Here is a 21,325-nt window from a genome sequence, read left to right as displayed (position 1 = left end):
TGCAAGTCACAAATTTTCATTTCATAAAACTCTTTAATCGGCCAGTCTATATTAATTTATGTCTATGATTACACCACTCTCCCCTTTCCCAGCGTAAAAAATCTTGGTTACGAGAAAGTATAAAGTTGCTAGACTTTATAATATTTTAATGATAAGCCTATAGGTCTAGAACTAAATGACGATACCTAAACTATTTCCGAATCTCTATAAATTTTTAAAAAATCTTTGATAAATATGGCCTACTTGTGAAAATACGCAAGGACGTATTCTGTTCAGAATGAAACTTTTCTAATTACTGGCCAATTTTTTTAAAAAATACTTTGAAAAATTATAACAGTTATAGAGTTTTCCCAGTTTGGCTAAATAACTTTTCCCAAATATATACATTAATTTAAAAAAAAAAAAATCGTTAGAGCCGTTTTCGAGAACAGTGCCCAACAAGTTTCCCTTTTTTTTTTTTTTTTTTTTTTTACATTTGATATTTTTGCCGATGAATGTGCCCCCCTGTAAAGATGAATTTATAAAAGCGAAAAAGAAAAATACTACAAATTTATTGAATAAAATATACATTTAGGTTTAGTCACAAGAGATCTTAAGGCCAGGCCTACAAAAACAACTTTATGTTTTTAGTCAGGGGAAAGTAGGACAGCAGACAGTGAAGCTGACCACGGGTACAATCATGTTTTCACAGAACCGGATGTGCGAATTAACAGTTGTGGTAAGTTCATCTGTCTGGGAAGTTGTTTACAAACATGTCCCAAAATCTGTCAGCTCCAGACAACTTTGTAGTTCTAATACAGCGTCGTCAGACCGTGACTGGATGGACTGTAATTCGGGTCTTGTTGTTTTTAAAACCGGTTTTTAGTAGGTGTAAGATGGATCATTTTGTGGTCCAACTCTCCCAGGGGAAATAACCATCGAGATGTGTAGGCCATTCTTATGTTGCCATGTATGCTGCTATATGTTTGATGAGTTAGGTATCTCCACTCATCTACTTCTTCCTGTCTTTGTGTCAGCAAAAAATAAAGACTCGAAAAAGATGTGGAATTGCTCGCTTGCGAACCAACCCCTAGACAACGGGCCTGCACAACCATCTTAGGAAACACCGGTATCGAATAGTGAATAATGAAATACAGTAGTATCGAGTACACCAGTATCAGATTGTCAAATGTCAAACGCACAAGAATCAGTTTGACAAGAATCGAATGCACAAGAATCAGATTGATAAGAATCAAACGGTCAAGAATCAGATAGACAAGAATCAAATGCACAAGAATCAGATGGACAAGAATCAAATGCACAAGAATCAGATTGACAAGAATCGAATGCATAAAAAATCAGATCAACAAGAATTAAATGCAAAAGATAGTGTAGATAACGACTATGGTAAGATGAAACATATACTGAATCTATATAAACCATATGGGTGTAGTTTAAATATACTAAAACAACAAATAATTACAAACGAGATTAAAATTCTTCTAGTAAATATAAAACACATTTTTTTCCCTATTGCTTTTCAGAGGAAAAACCTTTTTTTTACAAAATTATGTAATTGGTATTTTTTCCCCCATTTTCTGTGGAAAGCAGTCGGCGGAACCTGCGCTGTGCTAAGCTCTCTTCGTTCTGAGGCATGTCGCCTCTATATAATAGGAGATGAAGTTCGCAACGGTTTATCAGACAAAAATATATACATTTGTGCATATCTTTTGATAGTCATGTCCACCTAATTTTTTTTTTGTGATTTTTTAGTAGATATATATTTTATTAGTATTTGTATCTTCCATCTTAGCACCAAAAGGTACGTATTAACAGTGAAGGCTTCATAGTTGTGCCATGTTTATATATATCCTTATCTTGTTCTAGCATATTTTTACTAGCAGTTCACACATACGGCTACGCGCGTTTATTTGTTACCAGGCTTTCGTTTGTTAGGCGCGGCGGCTGAGCGATAATACGCTGGGCTTCTGAACCGGAGATACCGGGTTCGAATCCAGGTGAAGCCCGAGAATTTTGAAATTTTCGCGATTTTTTGGGGCTCCTCTGTGTCCACCCAGCTTTAATGGGTACATGACACAAATTAGAGAAAAAGAACAGGCGGTTGGTCGTTGTGCTTGCCACATGACACCCTTGTTAACCGTAGGCCACATAAACAGATGAACTTTACATCATCTGCCCTATAGACAACAAGGTCTGAAAGTGGAACTTGACTTTTTCTTTTATTATGGCCGGATCACCACCTTCTTTTTTTTTTTTATTTAAAAAAACGGGCCACATTTTAACGATTCCCCTTTTATACTTTTTAGCCCGTGAATGAGTGTATCTGTGTCTTCATAACGCGTCATGACCCCCCAAAACACAACCACTTTCATACTTTTCGGCCCATTTTTATAACAAGGATCCGACTCTGATCATCACACACTTTTCAGCTTCTGAAATCTGTGTACGGCACGTTTGGTTAGTTTTTACTTTTTCTTTTCGGTGTCCTTTAATCTTAAAGCAAGCAATGTACAGTATTGGACACCGCTGTCACGGGTCGAGACTGTGATTAATTTCGACCAGTTTCTGGAAGCGAGGTCAAGTCAGTGCTTCTGACCAGAGTAAACAAGTTAATTTAGTCATCCAATCAATGAAAGAGATTGAGGGAAACAAAATAGCAGACGTCAGCTTCTAGAAGGTTAAAGCTACTAAAATAATTATTTGAGAAGTTTCCATGATTCTGGAACGTACGATTGAGAAAGTATAAATTAGGGGAAAGTGAGTTATTCGGGGTCCTCACATATTAAGGTTTCTTGTAGAGTAATAGGTTCTCGCATATAAATGGTTCTTGTAGAGTAATATGTTCTCGCATAGTAATGGTTCTTATAGAGTAATAGGTCCTTGCATAGTAATGGTTTTGTAAAGTAATAAGTCTTGTGTTAGTATGAGTTTAAATATTTGCGGGTCCATCAGTTGAAGCGATATTAGTTGAAGTGATATTAATTGAAGTGTTATTAGTTAAAGTTACATTTATTGAAGTTACAGTAGTGGAAGTTATTAATACAATCTCCGGCGTGTGGTGTTTCTATTTAACGATCACTTAAAGAAGAATTAACAAATAAATAAATAGACAGTGACCAAAAAAAGCTTTGGACAAAGAAAGTACATGGGTCTCAGCTCAGGAAGAAAAACGTGCAATCCGAGAAACGGCCAGCTCCTCTACCACCGAAGCAAAAGCCACCTTAACCTGCGCTATCTGTGGACGGGAGTGTCTCTCCAAAATAGGGCTCCACAGCCACATGAGGAAGTGTGCTCTGAGATGAACCATAGTCGTTCTACGACTGAAGGAGACCAATGATGAAATAAATAGAAATCGTCACATATATTGGCACCAGAATTAAGCAAACAAAAACTTTCACAACCGCAAACATTTATTTAGACCAACTGTTTCAGCTGTGTAGCCATTTTCCGAAGGCTTCAATTAATTTCCACTTTCCCGTTCCTCTCTCGACATTTATTTTGGTATTGTTTTCTCTAAATAAAAAAAAAATATCAATTTTAAATAATTGTTTATTTAGCCGTTTTAAATGTAGCGAAATGACCACTATATCTAGATATTGTTTTAAGCTATTAGGATAAAATTGTAAAAATTCTATTTAGTCAGCGTCTAAAGGGAAGCGGAAATGACGAAAGGCAGGTTTTAAAAAATCAGTCAGGGGGAAGAGAAATAAAATACAGGAAGTCATTTTTTTTAAATTTTTTGCTACGACTATTTATAATTTATGTATGAAATGCGGCTTTTTGGGGGATATTTTATGATTAGAGAAGATTGTATAGTTTCATTTTTTTTTTGTTTTAATTTATAGCGGCGACATATAAACCTAAATGTGACTAATTCATCTAATACCACCACTTCATTCAAGTACAATTTCTTTCACTTGTTTGAGATGCCAAACAAAATAATTACTTACCAATAGTTACTTTTAACAAATTGGTTAATTTGGGCTTTTTCAGGTACAAGAAATAATCGTACACAATTTCTGCTTGATGCGTGATTGGGTGTGGAGGAAATAACGTGTACACACTTTTTACCAAACAGTATTTGTATTTTGGTTATTTGGCACATTGGCGCAATTTAGGAAACGTCGTGCCCGTAATTCTTCAAGGGTTATTCTCCCTTCATATCACAAGAGCTAAATTTTATACTGTTAAGTCATATCTGGGGATATCTGGGTGGATTTTATAGTAATTGGTTTCTTAAAAGAATTTGAAAAGAAAAAAAAAATTGGTATGACCTGAATTCGAAATCGTGGTTCGCGCTTGTTCGGGCTAGTGAAAAACTTACGACTAGAAAAGATAAAAAACTTATATTTTTATATTTTATTTTAGAGCGGTGATGTGTAAAGGGGACAAATTCAGCTAGAACCACCACTTTAGTCAAGTACTATTTCTTTCCCTTGTTTGAGATAACAAACAAAACAGTTAATTACCAATAGTTTGTTAACTAATTTAGTAATTGTTTTGAAAATTGATTCTTGTGTTGGCATGTAAATTGAATACCAGTTCAAAATTTAAGCTTGATCCGAGTTTTTGTGTTAAAGAAATAAGGAATTTTTTTTACCAGACAGACAAACAGACAGAGCTTTTTAAATACAAAACGTGGAAACTAATGTAATGATTGAGTGATTAAAAAAAATATTTTTAAAATTTTAATGTCTAGGTATAATATGAAGTTCAAGTAGTTTCCCACTTCGCCTGGACTCGTATAGAAGCCTAGGTATTGTAATCTCTCTCTCTCTCTCTCTGTATGTATATACATATATATATATTACACTTATGACTTTTTTTTTTTTGACAGACGAAAATGTCAACTTCTCAGGAATTGTGCCTGACATTTTTACTGGTAGGAAAAACCGGAAGTGGGAAAAGCTGTACGGGAAACTTTATCCTCGGTGACAAAGTTTTCAAGGACAGCGATTTATTCCAATCTGAAACGAATCAAATTCAAGTCCGAAGTGCTACAGTAGATGGCTACACTCTAACTGTCGTCGATACGCCTGGGGTCATGCACACTGGTTTGGACCTGGAAGCCATCAAATTAAAAACTTGCAACGAAATGAAAGAAGCGGTCAGCAAATGTCCAGACGAAGGCAAAATGGCCGTCGTTATTGTTTTAAAGTACGGCGACCGTTTCACTGAAGAAAATAAAACAACCGTTGATATTTTGAAACAAATGTTTGGTGAGGAAAATTTGTGCAGATCTTGTGTTATCGTCATGACCTACGGCGATGAATACGTTAAGAAATATAAAGGGAACAAACAGTTTAAAGTTTGGATGGAAGAACAAAAGGGAGCACTGAGTGAATTGTTGGATAAATTAGTTCACTATAGATGTGTTCTATTCAATAACAAATGTAAAGATTCGCAAGATGTTCAACGACAAAGACAGAGAATCATTGACTTGGTGAACGATTTAGATCAAGGATACACCAAGGCACAATTTTCACTCCTGAAGAGACAACATCACAGACTAGTATTCGAAACAAAAGTTGGCAGAATGAAAAGGGACTATTACCAGAAAATAAACAAACTTTATGAGTGCTTTCATTCTATTTGTACGCTATCAAAATGCCTGGACACCTATGATAACCTAAACAGCGCATTGAGGAATTATTTAGAAGAATTGAACAAGGCAGACGACCCAAGAACTATTTTTTACCGCGAAGGTGAACCGCTATTCTTTGATGAGTTGCGAGGAAAATTGTACACACTAGAAACGATGGTTGAAAAACAACAAAAGCTAGATGAGTACGTAATAGACTTGAAAAGCCTTACAGAAAAGTTAGAGAAATGCATTCTATTGAATACATTTGATGAATTGGATAATTTAGAAAAAAAATTTAACTATCTCTCAGAAAATATTACACAAATCACTGTCACTTTTAATAATAAGCTAGAAATGGCCCAAACAAAATTATTGGAAGCTAAGCAAATTAGAACTCACAATATGCTCGGATCTCAATTAGAAGGGCTACAGACTGAGTTTAAGGCAATTGGAATTCCAGCTTTAGTGAGTACCTTCAGCGAGTTATTGGATAAAATAAAGAAGTTAGGCGATACTATAGAGGCTGAAAATAATGCGCTTGGGGGTATGGTCGATCTACTGGAAGCCGTTGAAGACTTTAAAGAACGCTTAGAGAGCAAAAAGATAGACAATGACATCTGGATAGGATGGACGACCACTAGTGTGATCCTGACAGGAGCAAGTGTTGGCACTGCATTCATTCCCTTTGCTGGCTGGCCTATAACAGTGGCTTTGAATTTGATACCAGTGTTTGGAAGACTTATCCACATAAAAGTGGCTCAATATCAAAGATCCAGGAGATCGGGTATGTTTCTTTGCCTTAAAAGATAACTATTGGTTGAATTAAGCTATTATAATTTATTGTCTTTTTTAAACAGGTTTGAAAAAAAATAATGCATATTTTTTATATATGCGCTTAGCATTTTAAGTAAATCGTAAATACATTTTACATAATGTAATAATGACTCTTACACATACTGTACAAGGTATATGCATTTTCTCTATGTATTTAATGACTATTAATTTAAAACTGTTATTATGTTATATAGCAGTTTCTATACTCTTATATGATTGTGAAATTCACTCTGAAACTTAAAGAAGTATTCTAGCTCTTGAGAGTAAATGTTACAGAAAAATGCTGGGTATCAGAAAACAGCAAAAGAAGACGAATAAGTTAATACTTCTAGAAGTCAACATCATCATCATCATCATTTCTTTGGGTTCCTCGTGGAACATAGGGCCTCGACAAAAACACGCCACTCTCCAAGGTCTCTTTCTAGTTTTTTTATGGTTTCCCAGCTCTTCCCGGTCCTCTCGGCTTCTTCTTGTACACTGTTACTCCATGTTCTTTTTGGTCTTCCTCTGCGTCTTGTTCCTGGGGGTTCCACTCTAAGGCCTGCCTAACTCTGTTGCTGGTATCTTTTCTAAGGGTGTGACCAATCCATCTCTACTTCCTCTCTAAGTTCTGCACTTCTATATTTTTCTGTCTACTCATCTCCCACAGTTTGGTGTTTTCTATTTTGTCATACCAGCTTAACTTAATGTCAAGGCCGTCCTACTGTATGGTTCTGAAACACGGAGAACAACGGAAGCGAGAACAAAAAAGTACAGACCTTCATCAACAGATGCCTGAGAAATATCTTAAAAATAGAAGTCAACATGCTGGCCGGCAAAATGCTATAAAATTATAATACATTGAAGAGACACTATCTGGGCTGGTTCGGTCTTATTGTAAAACATGACTGACCGTCAAAAGCCATATTTCAAGGTACAGTTGAGGGAGCACGAAAATAAGGATGTCCAAAAAAACAACTTTGCTGGACAACGTAAGAGGACAGGCCACTCTCTTGTTATCAAGCCGCTGACAGAGAAAAGTGGAGGGATTTTGTTATGCGAGCTGTAACAGCAATCCTATGATGGAAGTTAAGGGACAGGTGATGATGAGATGATGAAATGTTGTTTCGAATAGTGGGAAAAGTACCATACTTTTAATCCAATGGACCAAACAACGACCTATATCTTTTGAAAAAAATAATAATGACAAAGCCGTTTTCTGCCGGATGTCATTTAATTAAAATAAAACGTTACAGTAGATCCTGAGCGACTATGATTCATTTTATAGGGACAAGTAGCCATCCAAGGCTGACGAGCCCCCATTGTTTACGAATTTTTAACATTCTACACTACGAAATTGTTATTCATTGAAATTCCATAGACTAATCTTGTTCCGACCGATTCTATTCAATAGCGTACAATCACTTCTGTTTAATTACCATCTTATCAGAATAAATCCCACACACCTATCCATTTGTAGACAACATCGTACGCTCATACGAAACTGTATACCATATCCTCTTTAAATGCCCCGTCTTAATCCACCTTAAGCAGACCCTACTTCCACCACAGCCCAACATAACCAACACCCTGTACGGCAGTGCTGAACAACTGAAGAGAACACTATTTTTCCTTGGCACAAAAGAGCTGACAGCTTAGCAGCAACAAAAAAAAAACCTGGCTATAAGAAGAAGAGAGAATTACAGCCACCGCCAATAGGGAAACTGACCACGCTGATTATCTTTGAACAGAAACGTATTGATAAAATCTTCAAAATTCCCCCTAACAACAAAAACTCCTTTCGACATACCCCCCCCCCCCACCCTGCCTTTAGTCTATACCACGTCATCCAAACACACTGACACAACGACCCATTACTAGCCACTGTCCGTGTACACAAGGGAATAACTTAAGAGAGGACTCAGACACACGCTTCAAATGAATCACATTCACAACGATATGTTTAAAAGAAACATTTTTAGTAATTACATAGAAGGCGCGGTGGCTGAGCGGCTAAGCGCTTGGCTTCCGAACCGGGGACCGGGGTTCGAATCCTAGTGAAGACCGGGATTTTTAATTTCGGGATCTTCGGGCGCCTCTGACAACTAACTACCTGACATTAGTTAGGGAAAAGTAAAGACGGTTGGTCGTTGTGCTAGCCACATGACACCCTTGTTAATCGTAGGCCACAGAAACTGATGACCTTTACATCATCTTTCCTCTTCTTCTTAGACCACAAGGTTTGAAAGGGGAAATTTACTTTTTTTTTTTTTTTTTTTTAGTTTCACTCATTGTTTATTTGTTTTTGTAAGTGTATGATTGTACTCAAATATCTTTCTCAGCATCATCTTGTTAAGTCTTTAGTAGTAACAAACAAAATAAGTAAAAAGCTCGATCATTTCTTAAAATAGCGCAGGTGCCGGTAGAGTCTACTCTGTAGACTAGAAAAATGCGGGAGAACGTGAAATCGCAGTTCGTATGTCTATCATTAAAAGCAGAAAAAAAAGGCAGGTAAATTTGCGAAGCAAGTCGGTAGCAGGTATTTAAAGCAAGTCTTACATATAATTTTAAGTCATCCACAACATAGAGCCATAATTTAGAAATACATCTTTGGAAGACCTGGCATTATGAAATATCGCTTTTATTATTTGATTGTTATAATTTTTAGGAATTTGTATAGTTGCATTGTAAAAGAACTATTTCATACCTATATAACTATATATCAAATAGAAAGATTTAAATAACAAAATGTGTAGATACATTATTGTTTTCCATATGTATAACTGGATCTAAGCTACATCTTTTCACCTCGTTCTACGTTGTTTAAGATGTGTTGTAGACTTGTTGACTTATAATGGCATCTTGACGTAATAGTTATGCCATTTAAAGAATAAACAATTAATTGATGACCTCTTTTGGACTGTAAAAAATCAACATAATAACGGCAAACTTTATAAACGGCATATGTGCATCGGAGACTTATTAATTATTATGATGATTATTTAGTTCTCGATTATACGGTATCGACTTTCTTTTTATATTTGTTATTGATTTTTATTTCAGCCATTTCGATGAACACCCGTTATTTAACGCTCTTGTTGGTGGGGAAAACTGGGAGTGGCATAAGTTCAACAGCGAACACAATACTGGGACAGCATACGTTCGAAACCAGCGATAATTCAAACACAGAAACATCACAAGTACAAGTCAAAACTGTCATTGAAGATGGATTCAGCTTAACTGTTGTTGATACGCCTGGTCTTATGTACACAGGCCTGGACTCTGACGAAACCAAGTTAAAAGCTTGCAATGGTTTACAAGAAGCAGTCAGCAAGTGTCCAGACAAGGGTCAAACGGTGGTCATTATTGTCCTTAAATACGGTGACCGTTTCAGTGAGGAGAACAGAACTGTGCTTCATATTCTAAAACAAATGTTTGGTGAAGGAAATTTCGGTCAGTCTTTTGTTTTGGTCGTAACATATGGCGATGTGTACGACCTGAAATATCCAAATGGACAAATGTTTGATAGTTGGATTAAAGGCCAAACCAACGATGTAGGCGATTTGCTGTCTCTAGTTCAGTACAGATGTGTCAAAGTCAATAACAAATGTAAAGATGCAGGTAAGAAGAGAGCTCAAAGGAAGAGCTTATTTGACTTAGTCACTAGCTTGGAACACGGCTACTCCAGAGAACAATTTTCTCAGTTACATAAACAACATCACAGACTTAGGCTAGAAGCCAAATTGTCGAAAAAGCAAGCCTTCTATAGACTAAAAGAACTAAAATGGTCAAAGAAATTTTATTTGACCAGTTTGACTTCGAAAGACTCAAACAGTTACGACCTACTTTCTAGAAAAATTAGTAAACACCTGGAAGAGATGGACGGAATGGATGGTGGTGAGCGCATATTCTACAACGAGGAAGAGTCTCGTTTTTTTGCTGGATTTAGAAAACGACTAGAACTTTTAGAAAGAAATGTAAAAACAGAGCAAGCTATTGTAAAACATGAAAATCTTATTGATCAGTTAACGGAAGACTTAGACACAATTGGCAGCAATTGGGGCATAGATGAAATCAATCACCATGAGGAGAAGTTGAAAATTGTTAAAGAAAAGTTCGCCAGCGATAAGGACTTCTGCTTGAGATTCAAATTACATAAAGCCGAATCCAGACTAAAAGAAAGCAAGAGAAACAAAATTAGTGAAGAATTTCGCGCCAAAATTAATAAGTTAAGGACAGATTGGGAAAGTGTCAAACGACACATTACTTCCGTGTCAAGTTTTGTAAGACTTATTGATAGTCTCGACGAGGTAAACCTAGAATTAACTAAACACAGCAGACATCTGAAAGGTTTGGAAGATCTTCTAAATGAGGTTGAAGATTTAAGCTTCCAAATGCATAGCTTTGAAAAAGATCTTATGAAATTCTCTTATAAAATTAATAACAGTAACATGTGGTTGATAATAGCTGTTATTATTGCTTGTTTAAGTATTATTACAGGTCTAATTATCGCCTCTAGTGTGTTTGCAGTAGTCGCAGTGTTGCTGACCATCATGGTACTGTTATTCCTTGTTTTCGGTCGATGGCTGCCCACGATATTTGTTACAGCTCAGATGAGAGACCAGGGTAAGCACACTATTAACATAACATAACAACTCTTTTGATTTATACTAGAAATATTATCATCATATTCTTTTCTTTATTAACGAATTATTTTGTGTAGTATTTCTAGTTCTCTTTAGTACGAATAATAGGTATGTCTCCCCAAAGCGTCTCTGACCATTTTATACTCGCGTTAAACAAAAAATTCCTATGACTTTTCAAATTTGAGTTATTGATATATATTTACAACAGTGGCGTCATTGTGGGGATCCTGGGGGGGGCGGTCCGCAATGGGTGACACCCGTCATCCTCCCTACATTGCTCTATGCCTCAGAAACATGGACAGCGTACAGTAAACATGCAAAGAAACTAAACCACTTCCACATGACATGTCTGAGAAAAATACTAAATGTCAAATGGCAAGACAAAATACCAGATACAGAAGTCCTTCGAAGAGCGTGTCTGCAAAGCATCCACACAATTCTGATGCAGTCCCAGCTGCGATGGGCAGATCACGTCTACAGAATGGAAGACCACCGCATCCCTAAACGACTCTTGTATGGCCAACTAAGCGAAGGAAAGCGCTCGCAAGGTGGTCAAAGAAAGCGCTTCAGGGACACCCTCAAAGCTTCTCTGAAGGCGTTCAGCATAGACCCAGGCACCTGGGAGACAGAGGCAAATGACAGAGCATCATGGCGTCGCGCTGTGAAAACTGGCGCACAGGTTGCTGAGGAAAAAAGAACAACGCTGGCAGAAGAAAAACGCCAGAAAAGAAAAGCAAGACAAACGACACTAGCTCCAGCTGGAATAACCTGCCCAGTGTGCGGCCGAACATTCCGGGCTCACATAGGTCTCACCAGCCACATGAGGAGGCACCAAACCCCAGTGCAAAGCCCTCAGCCCCCTGGATGACAAAGTGGTCATCATCGAACCCACGATGGACGAACTATATATCGGTGACACCCAAGTAAAAAGAGCTGCACTTTGGGAATAATTCTATTAAAATGTTTAAAATGGTATATCTTAGTTAATAATTAATATCCCAAACAAAACGTAGATCCACACTTTCAGATGTATACCATCTTCATGTATGTATATGAACCCTGCTTTGATTTTAAAAAAATGTTGTAATCTAATCTATCGAATATGTGGCTAGCGCCGTAATATCACGATATCAATTAATAGTCACTGTCTAACAAATGTCGAAATTCTTCACGCAAAGAGTATTATTTAAATATTACATATAATTAATGTAAATTTTGTAGAAATGGAAAGTATATAAGTGGCAATTGAAATATCTGAAGATGATGATGTGATTTCATTTTTCTTTAAAAGAATCTCTAATCCAGATGAAGGGAATGTTGCAATGTGTCAGTCGAATGAAATACTTGACTATTTTTCCTCTTGGCTTGTGCCAATCTTATATGATTTACGAATGAAATTATCCAGAGCAAAAGTAAAAGTCCGCCAGTTATAAAAGAATGGTTATGTTTCCTAATGGGGACAATCTAGTCTCTAAATACCGAAAAACTGTATTCTCTTGTTATCGACTATTTTCAACTAATTTTATAAAAAATGAAAAAGAAATGTATAACTTAATTTACTGTGTGGGTTGAAATAAAGTATGAAATTGGAATATTAATAGAAAGTATGAAGAACTCATTTGGATTGGAAACTCGGAAAACAAGAGCATCCGGCTACAAATACAATTGACAAGGAAGTCGTTGCTAGGATTGATGTAAAGAAGAAAAAACAATGGAAGGTGATGTTGCACGAAGTGTTTCTGTAAAAGCAGAATATTTGACATTACGTGCCTATATTAACAACGAGTCTTTATTGAATAAAAAATTGCCATGAGATGATGGAAATGTTAGGTAGATAAGACCCATTGCTGAAAGTAAATCTGTAAAATTACAAAGTTTATAAATGATTAGCAAACAACGCAAAAAAGATATTAGAGTCAGAATGACTGTAAATACCTGTGTATTTTGTTTGACAGCACACATGAAATAGCACAACTGACATAGCACACCTGACAAAGTACACCTGACATAGCACATCTGACATAGCACACCTGACATAGCACATGTGACATATCACACGTGACATAGCACACCTGACATAGCACACGTGACATAGCACACCTGACAAAACAAACCTAACATATCACACGTAACATAGCACACCTGACATAGCACACATGACATAGCACACCTGACATATCACACCTGACATAGCACACCTGACATAGCACATGTAACATAGCACACCTGACATAGCACACATGACATAGCACACCTGACATATCACACCTGACATAGCACACCTGACATAGCACATGTAACATAGCACACCTGACATAGCACACATGGCATAGCACACCTGACATACCACACCTGACATACCACACGTGACATAGCACACCTGTCATACCACACGTGACATAGCACACGTGCCATAGCACACCTGACATGGCACACGTGTAATAGCACACCTGACATACCACACGTGACATAGCACACCTGACATAGCACACCTGTCATACCACACGTGACATAGCACACATGACATAGCACACCTGACATAGCACACCTGACAAAATACACCTGACATAGCACACCTGACATAGCACACGTGACATATCACACGTGACATAGCACACATGACATAGCACACCTGACATATCACACCTGACATATCACACCTGACATAGCACATGTGACATAGCACACCTGACATAGCACACATGGCATAGCACACCTGACATACCACACCTGACATAGCACACCTGACATAGCACACCTGTCATACCACACGTGACATAGCACACCTGACATAGCACACCTAACATGGCACACGTGACATAGCACACCTGACATACCACACGTGACATAGCACACCTGACATAGCACACCTGTCATACCACACGTAACATAGCACACATGACATAGCACACCTGAAATATCACACCTGACATAGCACACCTGACATAGCACATGTGACATAGCACACCTGACATAGCACACATGGCATAGCACACCTGACATACCACACCTGACATACCACACGTGACATAGAAAACCTGACATAGCACACCTGTCATACCACACGTGACATAGCACACGTGCCATAGCACACCTGACATGGCACACGTGACATAGCACACCTGACATACCACACGTGACATAGCACACCTGACATAGCACACCTGTCATACCACACGTGACATAGCACACATGACATAGCACACCTGACATAGCACACCTGACAAAGTACACCTGTTATAGCACATCTGACATAGCACACCTGACATAGCACACGTGACATATCACACGTGACATAGCACACCTGACATAGCACACGTGATATAGCACACCTGACATATCACACGTAACATAGCACACCTGATTTAGCACACATGACATAGCACACCTGACATATCACACCTGACATAGCACATCTGACATAGCACACCTGACATAGCACACGTGACATATCACACGTGACATAGCACACCTGACATAGCACACCTGACATATCACACGTAACATAGCCCACCTGACATAGCACACATGACATAGCACACCTGACATATCACACCTGACATAGCACACCTGACATAGCACACGTGACATAGCACACCTGACATAGCACACGTGACATAGCACACCTGACATAACACACCTGACATACCACACGTAATATAGCACACCTGACATAGCACACCTGACATAGCACACGTGACATGGCACACCTGACACAGCACACCTGATATAGCACACACTGATCAGATTCAGAAGATTTAAAGGAGAAAAAAATAGCAGATGAGATCAACTTAATATCTAAAAATGCTTGAATTTATGATGTCAAGCTCAATGATATGAAAATGCAGCTTCAGTGTCTGGAACCATGGAGGAGTATAGGAAATTATTAAGAACCAACAGAAAAGAGGTTTGTGTATTACATTCACTTAATATAAGTGGTCAACATTCTTTTTCAAAAAAATGCTACTGGCATAGCATTTTTTGTGTAAAATTGAAATATTTGAAGGCGCGGTGGCTGAGCGGTAAAGCACTTGGCTTCCAAACCGGGGTTCGAATCCTGGTGAAGACTGGAATTTTTAATTTCGTGATCATTGGGCGCCTCTGAGTCCACCCAGCTCTAACAGGTACCTGACATTAGTTGGGGTAAAGTAAAGGCGGTTGGTCGTTGTGCTGGCCACATGACACCCTCGTTAACCGTGGGCTAATGAAACAAATTACCATTACATCATTTGCCCCATAGATCGCAAAGTCTGAATGAGGAACTTTACCTTACTTTGAAATACTTTATTCGTTACGAAATTTTAGCCACTAGAGACTCAGCTTAAGATCTTTTATTTTACCTACCTTTACTTAATTTTTTTTTTTGGTGGGAAGATGTGCTAGAAGGCCACAGATACATACGAGTAGGCCTATCTTCAAACTATTGACAAAGTGATGACTAATTAAACCTTTTCTTTAACAAATCATAACACTTTAGCGTAAAGTGTTATAAAAAAAAGGCTCTTCTAAAAAAAAATGCAGTGTGATTCAGAGATCTAAGGGCAAGTTATTCTTGAAGAAAAAAAATGCCAGTGCATGATTCCTTTGCCACTCAAACCTTCAAGAATACACCCTGAATCGTTGAACAAAGCAATGAGTCGTTTCTTCTCATCGGCATATGTGTAGAGAGTCATGTGGAAAATGATTTTTATATTTAAAATTAAGAACTTTTTTGAGACAAAGGAACAGACGACAGTTTCACAACGGTTAATTTTATTAAAAAATGAAATCGTTAAAGACATTGACTTTAATCAGGTTAATGTTAAGTTTTGAAGTTTTAAATCCAGAAAAAAAAGTGTAATTTTCTTATGATTGCATTGTTGCAAAATTGAACTCTAAATTAATAGCAATGTCTTCGATTGCGAAGATTAAGGATGCGTGCAGAGTTTGACATGACTACACAAACCCAGTGAACTAGAGATAAACCGTAATAAACAAGTAAATTTTAAAATTTAATATACACTCATTTTATAGTTGTTCAACAATCAAATAACGTAGGTAATTATTAATTAGATTTCTATATGTATTACGGAAAGAAAAAAAAAAACAGGATGTTTTTAAAAGGTGAGGGGGTGACAACCTGAGCTGACCGCACCGCGTGACATCCACCCTAGTGATGCCACTGATTGACAATACCTCTTTTTAGCTTGCAAACTCATCATTGGGTAAAAAAAACAACAACCTAAAAAACACATTGCGAGGGGAGAGTGTGGCTGAACTTTAAATAAAAACAAAAACTAATGAAGTGTACTTGTTTCAAATCTGGAACTTGCTCTAGATTCGCAGTTGACCAGTTTACAGAATAGTACCCAGGGTTTGAAAGTTATAAGTTATCATTGAAATTGAAATATATAACAATAATATTTTCCTTATCTGTGAATTAAAACATACGGACCTATTCTTTCAAAAACTGTCAAGTTCCTAAGACCGCAGTAATTACTTTTCACAATACCTCTATTCAACTCGTAACTTCGTGGAAACCTCTGAATGTGTGGGTGTAAATTGGATGAACACGAAGCGGTCTATAGGGCAGATGATGTAAACGTCATCAGTTCATGTGGCCCCACGGTTAACGAGGGTGTCATGTAACTTTTGGTTAGTTCTTACTATAGACAAATGGCTCGATGTGTCTAAGAGTATAATTCTCAAATGTAGATCCTTAATGCGTATAAGCAGCATAATGTACGCTCAACAAAGGAGTATAGAATTAGTATTTATTTACAGCATTACCATTGGTTACACATATAATATATAATACACAATCATCAGTACTAACAGTACTAAACGTGACCAATTAAAATATTCTGGGCGCTTAGACTAGATTCAATAATAGATTACTTAAATGCCATCAATGTCACAACATTGTATTACCCCAAATATTCAGTACACACAATGCAGAAATAATATCTCTCAATACAATTGACAACAATCACCAACACCCTACTCAGACCAGGTCAGCTCTCCAACTTGCTAGACTGACAGATAGAAACCTTATTGTCCCCCCTTGAAAACCCCGTACTAAAAACAATTCACGACTCAACTAATAAAATAAAAAAAACACACACACACAATCTCACATCTTACACACCCTCTCTCCTAACACCAGCATAACGACCAACTGTATTTAATTTTTTTTTTAAACTTATGTCAGGTACTCACTAGAGCTAGGTGGCACCATTTAGATCCTGATATTAAAACAAGCCTTCACCAGGATTCATATCTGGGACCCCAGCTTGGAAGCCAAACGCTTCACTATTCAGCCACCGCACCTCTCAAAAACCTTAGATTATATTTAGATTTTATGGCTAATCGAGAAACTCAACAGTTGATTGGTTTCACTGAGAAAAAAATTTCTAGCTCGATTGCCATATGGGTAAAACTCTAGTTTGGCTGTTTTAATTGTTCAAAGTAAAAAAAAGATAGAAAGAAAGAAATTTACTTTGGGGGGGGGGGGGGGGAGGGGATGACAAGTGACGCTCTGGAATTTGGATTAAAGTGAGGCGGATTCGCTCAACACGTCGACCTCACTCTCTCGCCCTAAAGCCCATCCTTTTCCTGAAGCAAGATTTGGTCAAGACGTCCGGGGACACGTTTGGGTGCAGTGGATGACCAGAGACTTTCTGTGTGTCTTGTCCTGCTCTTGAGTGCTTCACAGCACTGTGCTGGTATTTGCCTTTCTGTCCGATTAGTCAGTTTTTGTGACGTTACGCACAGGCCGCCAAGTCCAGACTTCACATGCTAGGTTTGACAGAACCTCAGTGTGCTGAGTGCCATGGACACGTCAGATACCCTCTACCTGGTTTAGCCGGCCAGTCAAAGCCGGGGTGTGGCCCCTGCGCATGCTACAGCTTCTGGGAGCCACAGGGGAGAGTTGGGTACCGAGTGGGGACCAAGAGTGAGCCAAGCTACCCTCAAAAAGACGGTACGACTGCCTGACCACTAGAGGTGCTACCCCTCCTAGATACCCCATATTTTCAATACAGAACGAGAAAAGGTTTATCTTGAACATACATGAATGCATTATTCATTCAGGACTTTAATAGACTAATGTTCTGAAACATTTTTATTTTATAGTTTTATAAAGGATTTATTGTCTTTAAAAAAACAACAAAGCATTTTTAATGCTTTCATTGTTTAATTTAAGAAAAAGAGCAATTTACTTTTATTATAATTATTATATGATAAAAAATTTTCTTTTTTTTCAGAAAGTTTCACATTACAAGGCATTGAATCTAAAGAAAGTATGTGATCAAAGTAGACTCCGACTATGCATCTAGTCATAAAAAAATCGTTGAGAAAGAGGAAAAGTAAGCGCCTCTGATTCTGGTCCAGATTATACAAAGAAAGACGGATTTATACAAATACTCCTTCTTCCACAGTGCTATTTTAGCATGGAATGGGTTGCCTGAGTCAGCCAGGAAAACCAGTGACATGGACGAGTTTAAGACATTGATTAGCACGCATGACTACATCGACCTAAGCACACGCGTAGGACGTAATCATCGTTTTTTGAAGTAACGTCTGTATTTTATAAGATGAGAAGACATGAGACTCAGTCTTTAATTTCTACTCTTCTTCTACAATGTTATAATAATGATTATTCTAGACAGATGGTGAAGCGTGACCAAAATTCAATCAATATTTAGTTTAATTAATTTATATTAACGTAAATGAGTTTATGAACATGTATTGACTTATACTACCTTACATAAACCCAACGTTATAAATACATTCCATTTGTTACATAAATAATAGTATAATCTATTATTTTTATGGCTCATCTTAACCGGTGCAGTATACATTCCATGTATTTCCATATATCTGTGGCATTTTAAGTCTCGAGAGACAATCTTTTCCTTTTGCAACTTCTTATGTGGCTAAAGAGGCCAATTCTTGATACACAGCTGCGGTTGCAGATTGGGCATATACCGGTATATATATATATTCCATATTTTTCTGTGCCTCAGATGCCCGATGTGCCATGGTCCCTCCCTTCTCTTTCTAGTGTGGCCTAATGAATGCTATGCGATAATTTTCGCAACAAATCACTTGCATGAGCTAAAGAAATGAATATTGTAGAAGCTAGTTCTTAATGAAGGGGACTGCCATTGAAAGAGGTTCTAACCAAGGCAAAAGACAGAGAGGAATTGAGAAAGACGGTTGACGAATCTTGCATGGTGCCCCAACGGTCCAACAGACTAAGGGTTAGGTAAAGTTAAAGTTCTTAATGAGCTCTACTTCCGATTTGTTCACCAGGTTGACTCTTAAAGTATTAGCAACGCCAGTCAGCGATAAGTTCCAATTAGTGTGTGTCTATCCTAGATATATTTTTATTGCGATCTACTCTAAGCTCACAGTTTCTTACCCTCTTCATATGTCAGAAAAAAGAATTTTTTTACATCTTATTCACGAGATCGAGATTTTGATTTTCCTTAAAAATTGAATTTTGAAAAATTATTATCATAATGATATATATCTATATATAATCATTGGTAAGAATTTAATAATTATCATAGGTGTTTGCGTGAATGGTAAATTTGAAATAATATTATTTTACTATGAAAATTATTTTCTCAGGGCCGGCTTTAGGTAATTGGAGGCCCTAGGCTAAGTGTAAGAAACAGAAAATTCTTTCTGTATCCCAAAATGGCAATTTCAGGAGATTTCCAGGACCTACTGTTAAATCGACAGGAGGCCGCGGGAAATCTGTTATAAGTTATAAAATGGTTTAATTTAATAATTTATACATCTAAAATTAGCGCGGGTCCTAATAAAGTGCGGGGCCCACTGCGGTCGCATATGTTGCAGTGGCCTAAGGTCGGTCCTGCAAAATAGCGGCGTATGATACGCCGCCGGTCGACTAGTAAGTTATATTCAAATAGCGCAGTTTTCGTAGCGTTCAAATATCATTGTGTAAGCATGTTAAACATATTCGTATAGATGTTCAAGCTCAAACCAAGATCATCGGATTAATAACATTTCACCAAAAGGAAGAAAAAAGGTCTTCTAATTTAATAATTATATTCGGATTTTCAATAGCAAAGACTAAGAGCGAGGCTAGTAGACACAGAGCCATATAGTTCTTCTATGTTTGAGTTTAGATCCGTGTTTCGCAAGTCAGTGCGAGGCTCTAACCGATTGGAGACCCTAGGCGGCTGCCTAGTTTGCCTATGGCTAAGGCCGGCCCTGCTTTTATGCATGGGTTGTAAAGGTGCCTTGTAAAAAGATGTCTAATATATATTTCTCTCTCTTTACATTTATGTATGTATGTTTATATACTTTTTTGTCGTATATTTTTTGTGAACTCAAGATATGAAGTTTGAGAAGCCTTCTCCACACTAGGCTTGAGTAGTTTTGACTGTCTTTGCTGTGGTTGAAATAATTGCAATCTGAATTAAAAAAACTTATTTCAAATCTCCGTGATATTTTGTCATTGTGTTCTTAAATCTGTCTTATCAACGACTGTTGCATAGGTTTATATATATATTTTTTTAATGAACCAACTAGATTACAACGCCAACGTAAATGTATACAAAGGCGTCCTCAGAGATAAATGTGCAAGACTTGGTCAAGACGTCCGGGGACGAGTTTGGATGCAGTGGATGACCAGAGACTTTCTGTGTGTCTTGTCCTGCTCTTGAGTGCTCCACATTACTGTGCTGGTAGTTGCCTTTCTCTTCGATTCGTCTAGTTTTGTGACGCTTCTCACAGGCCGCCAAGTCCAGACTTCACAAGCTAGGTTTGACTGAACATTAGTGTACAGACGCGTCAGATACCCTCTACCTGGTTTAGCCGGCCAAGTCAAAGCCGTTTCAGGGGTGTGGCTGCTGCTCATGCTACAGCTTCTGGGAGCCACATGTGAGAGTTGGGTACCGAGTGGGGACCAAGTGCGAGCCAAGCTGTCTACTAGAGGTGCTACCCCTCCTAGATACCCCATACATGTAATGGTGTCTAGTTCATGGTCTAGGGAAACAACTGAAAATGATAATTCTATGAAAAAAAAGTCAATTTTTTGTTTTTATATTTGTCATAATAGTTCAACAAGTTCTGAGCGTTTTTAAAACTTGATGAAAATGTTAAATAAGCAAGATACGAAAAAATACTTATTCTATTTTTTTTAATATTAAATGTAGTTGTATTAGTTTGGATCAGTCATGTAATTAAATGTGTAACAGAATCTAGACTAACAATTATAAATCTGTGCATTAGAATCATTTTTACCGTTTTTATTGTTTAGCGCAAT

At 37.5% G+C, this 21,325-nt stretch overlaps 1 protein-coding gene across 2 annotated transcripts; it reads left to right on the top strand.

Moving 5' to 3' along the window:
* The first annotated feature begins 664 nt into the window (after window positions 1–664).
* Window positions 665–20,498, top strand: LOC106072015 (uncharacterized). 2 transcript variants are annotated; one of them, XM_056042337.1, is made up of 4 exons: window positions 665–718; window positions 4,838–6,368; window positions 9,461–11,023; window positions 18,288–20,498. In XM_056042337.1, exons 1-4 carry the CDS (start codon window positions 680–682, stop codon window positions 18,329–18,331), a joined length of 3,177 nt encoding a protein of 1,058 aa, XP_055898312.1. In that variant the 5' UTR covers window positions 665–679; the 3' UTR covers window positions 18,332–20,498. The 2 variants fall into 2 exon arrangements, with proteins under 2 accessions (XP_055898312.1, XP_013087709.2); XM_013232255.2 differs by lacking the exon at window positions 665–718 and adding an exon at window positions 1,605–1,801.
* The last annotated feature ends 827 nt before the right edge of the window (window positions 20,499–21,325 follow it).

Source organism: Biomphalaria glabrata, chromosome 9 (assembly GCF_947242115.1).
Source record: "Biomphalaria glabrata chromosome 9, xgBioGlab47.1, whole genome shotgun sequence".
Lineage (NCBI taxonomy): Eukaryota > Metazoa > Mollusca > Gastropoda > Planorbidae > Biomphalaria > Biomphalaria glabrata.
The sequence above is the reverse complement of the archived record's forward strand: the minus strand, read 5'-3'. Positions and strand labels throughout refer to the sequence as shown.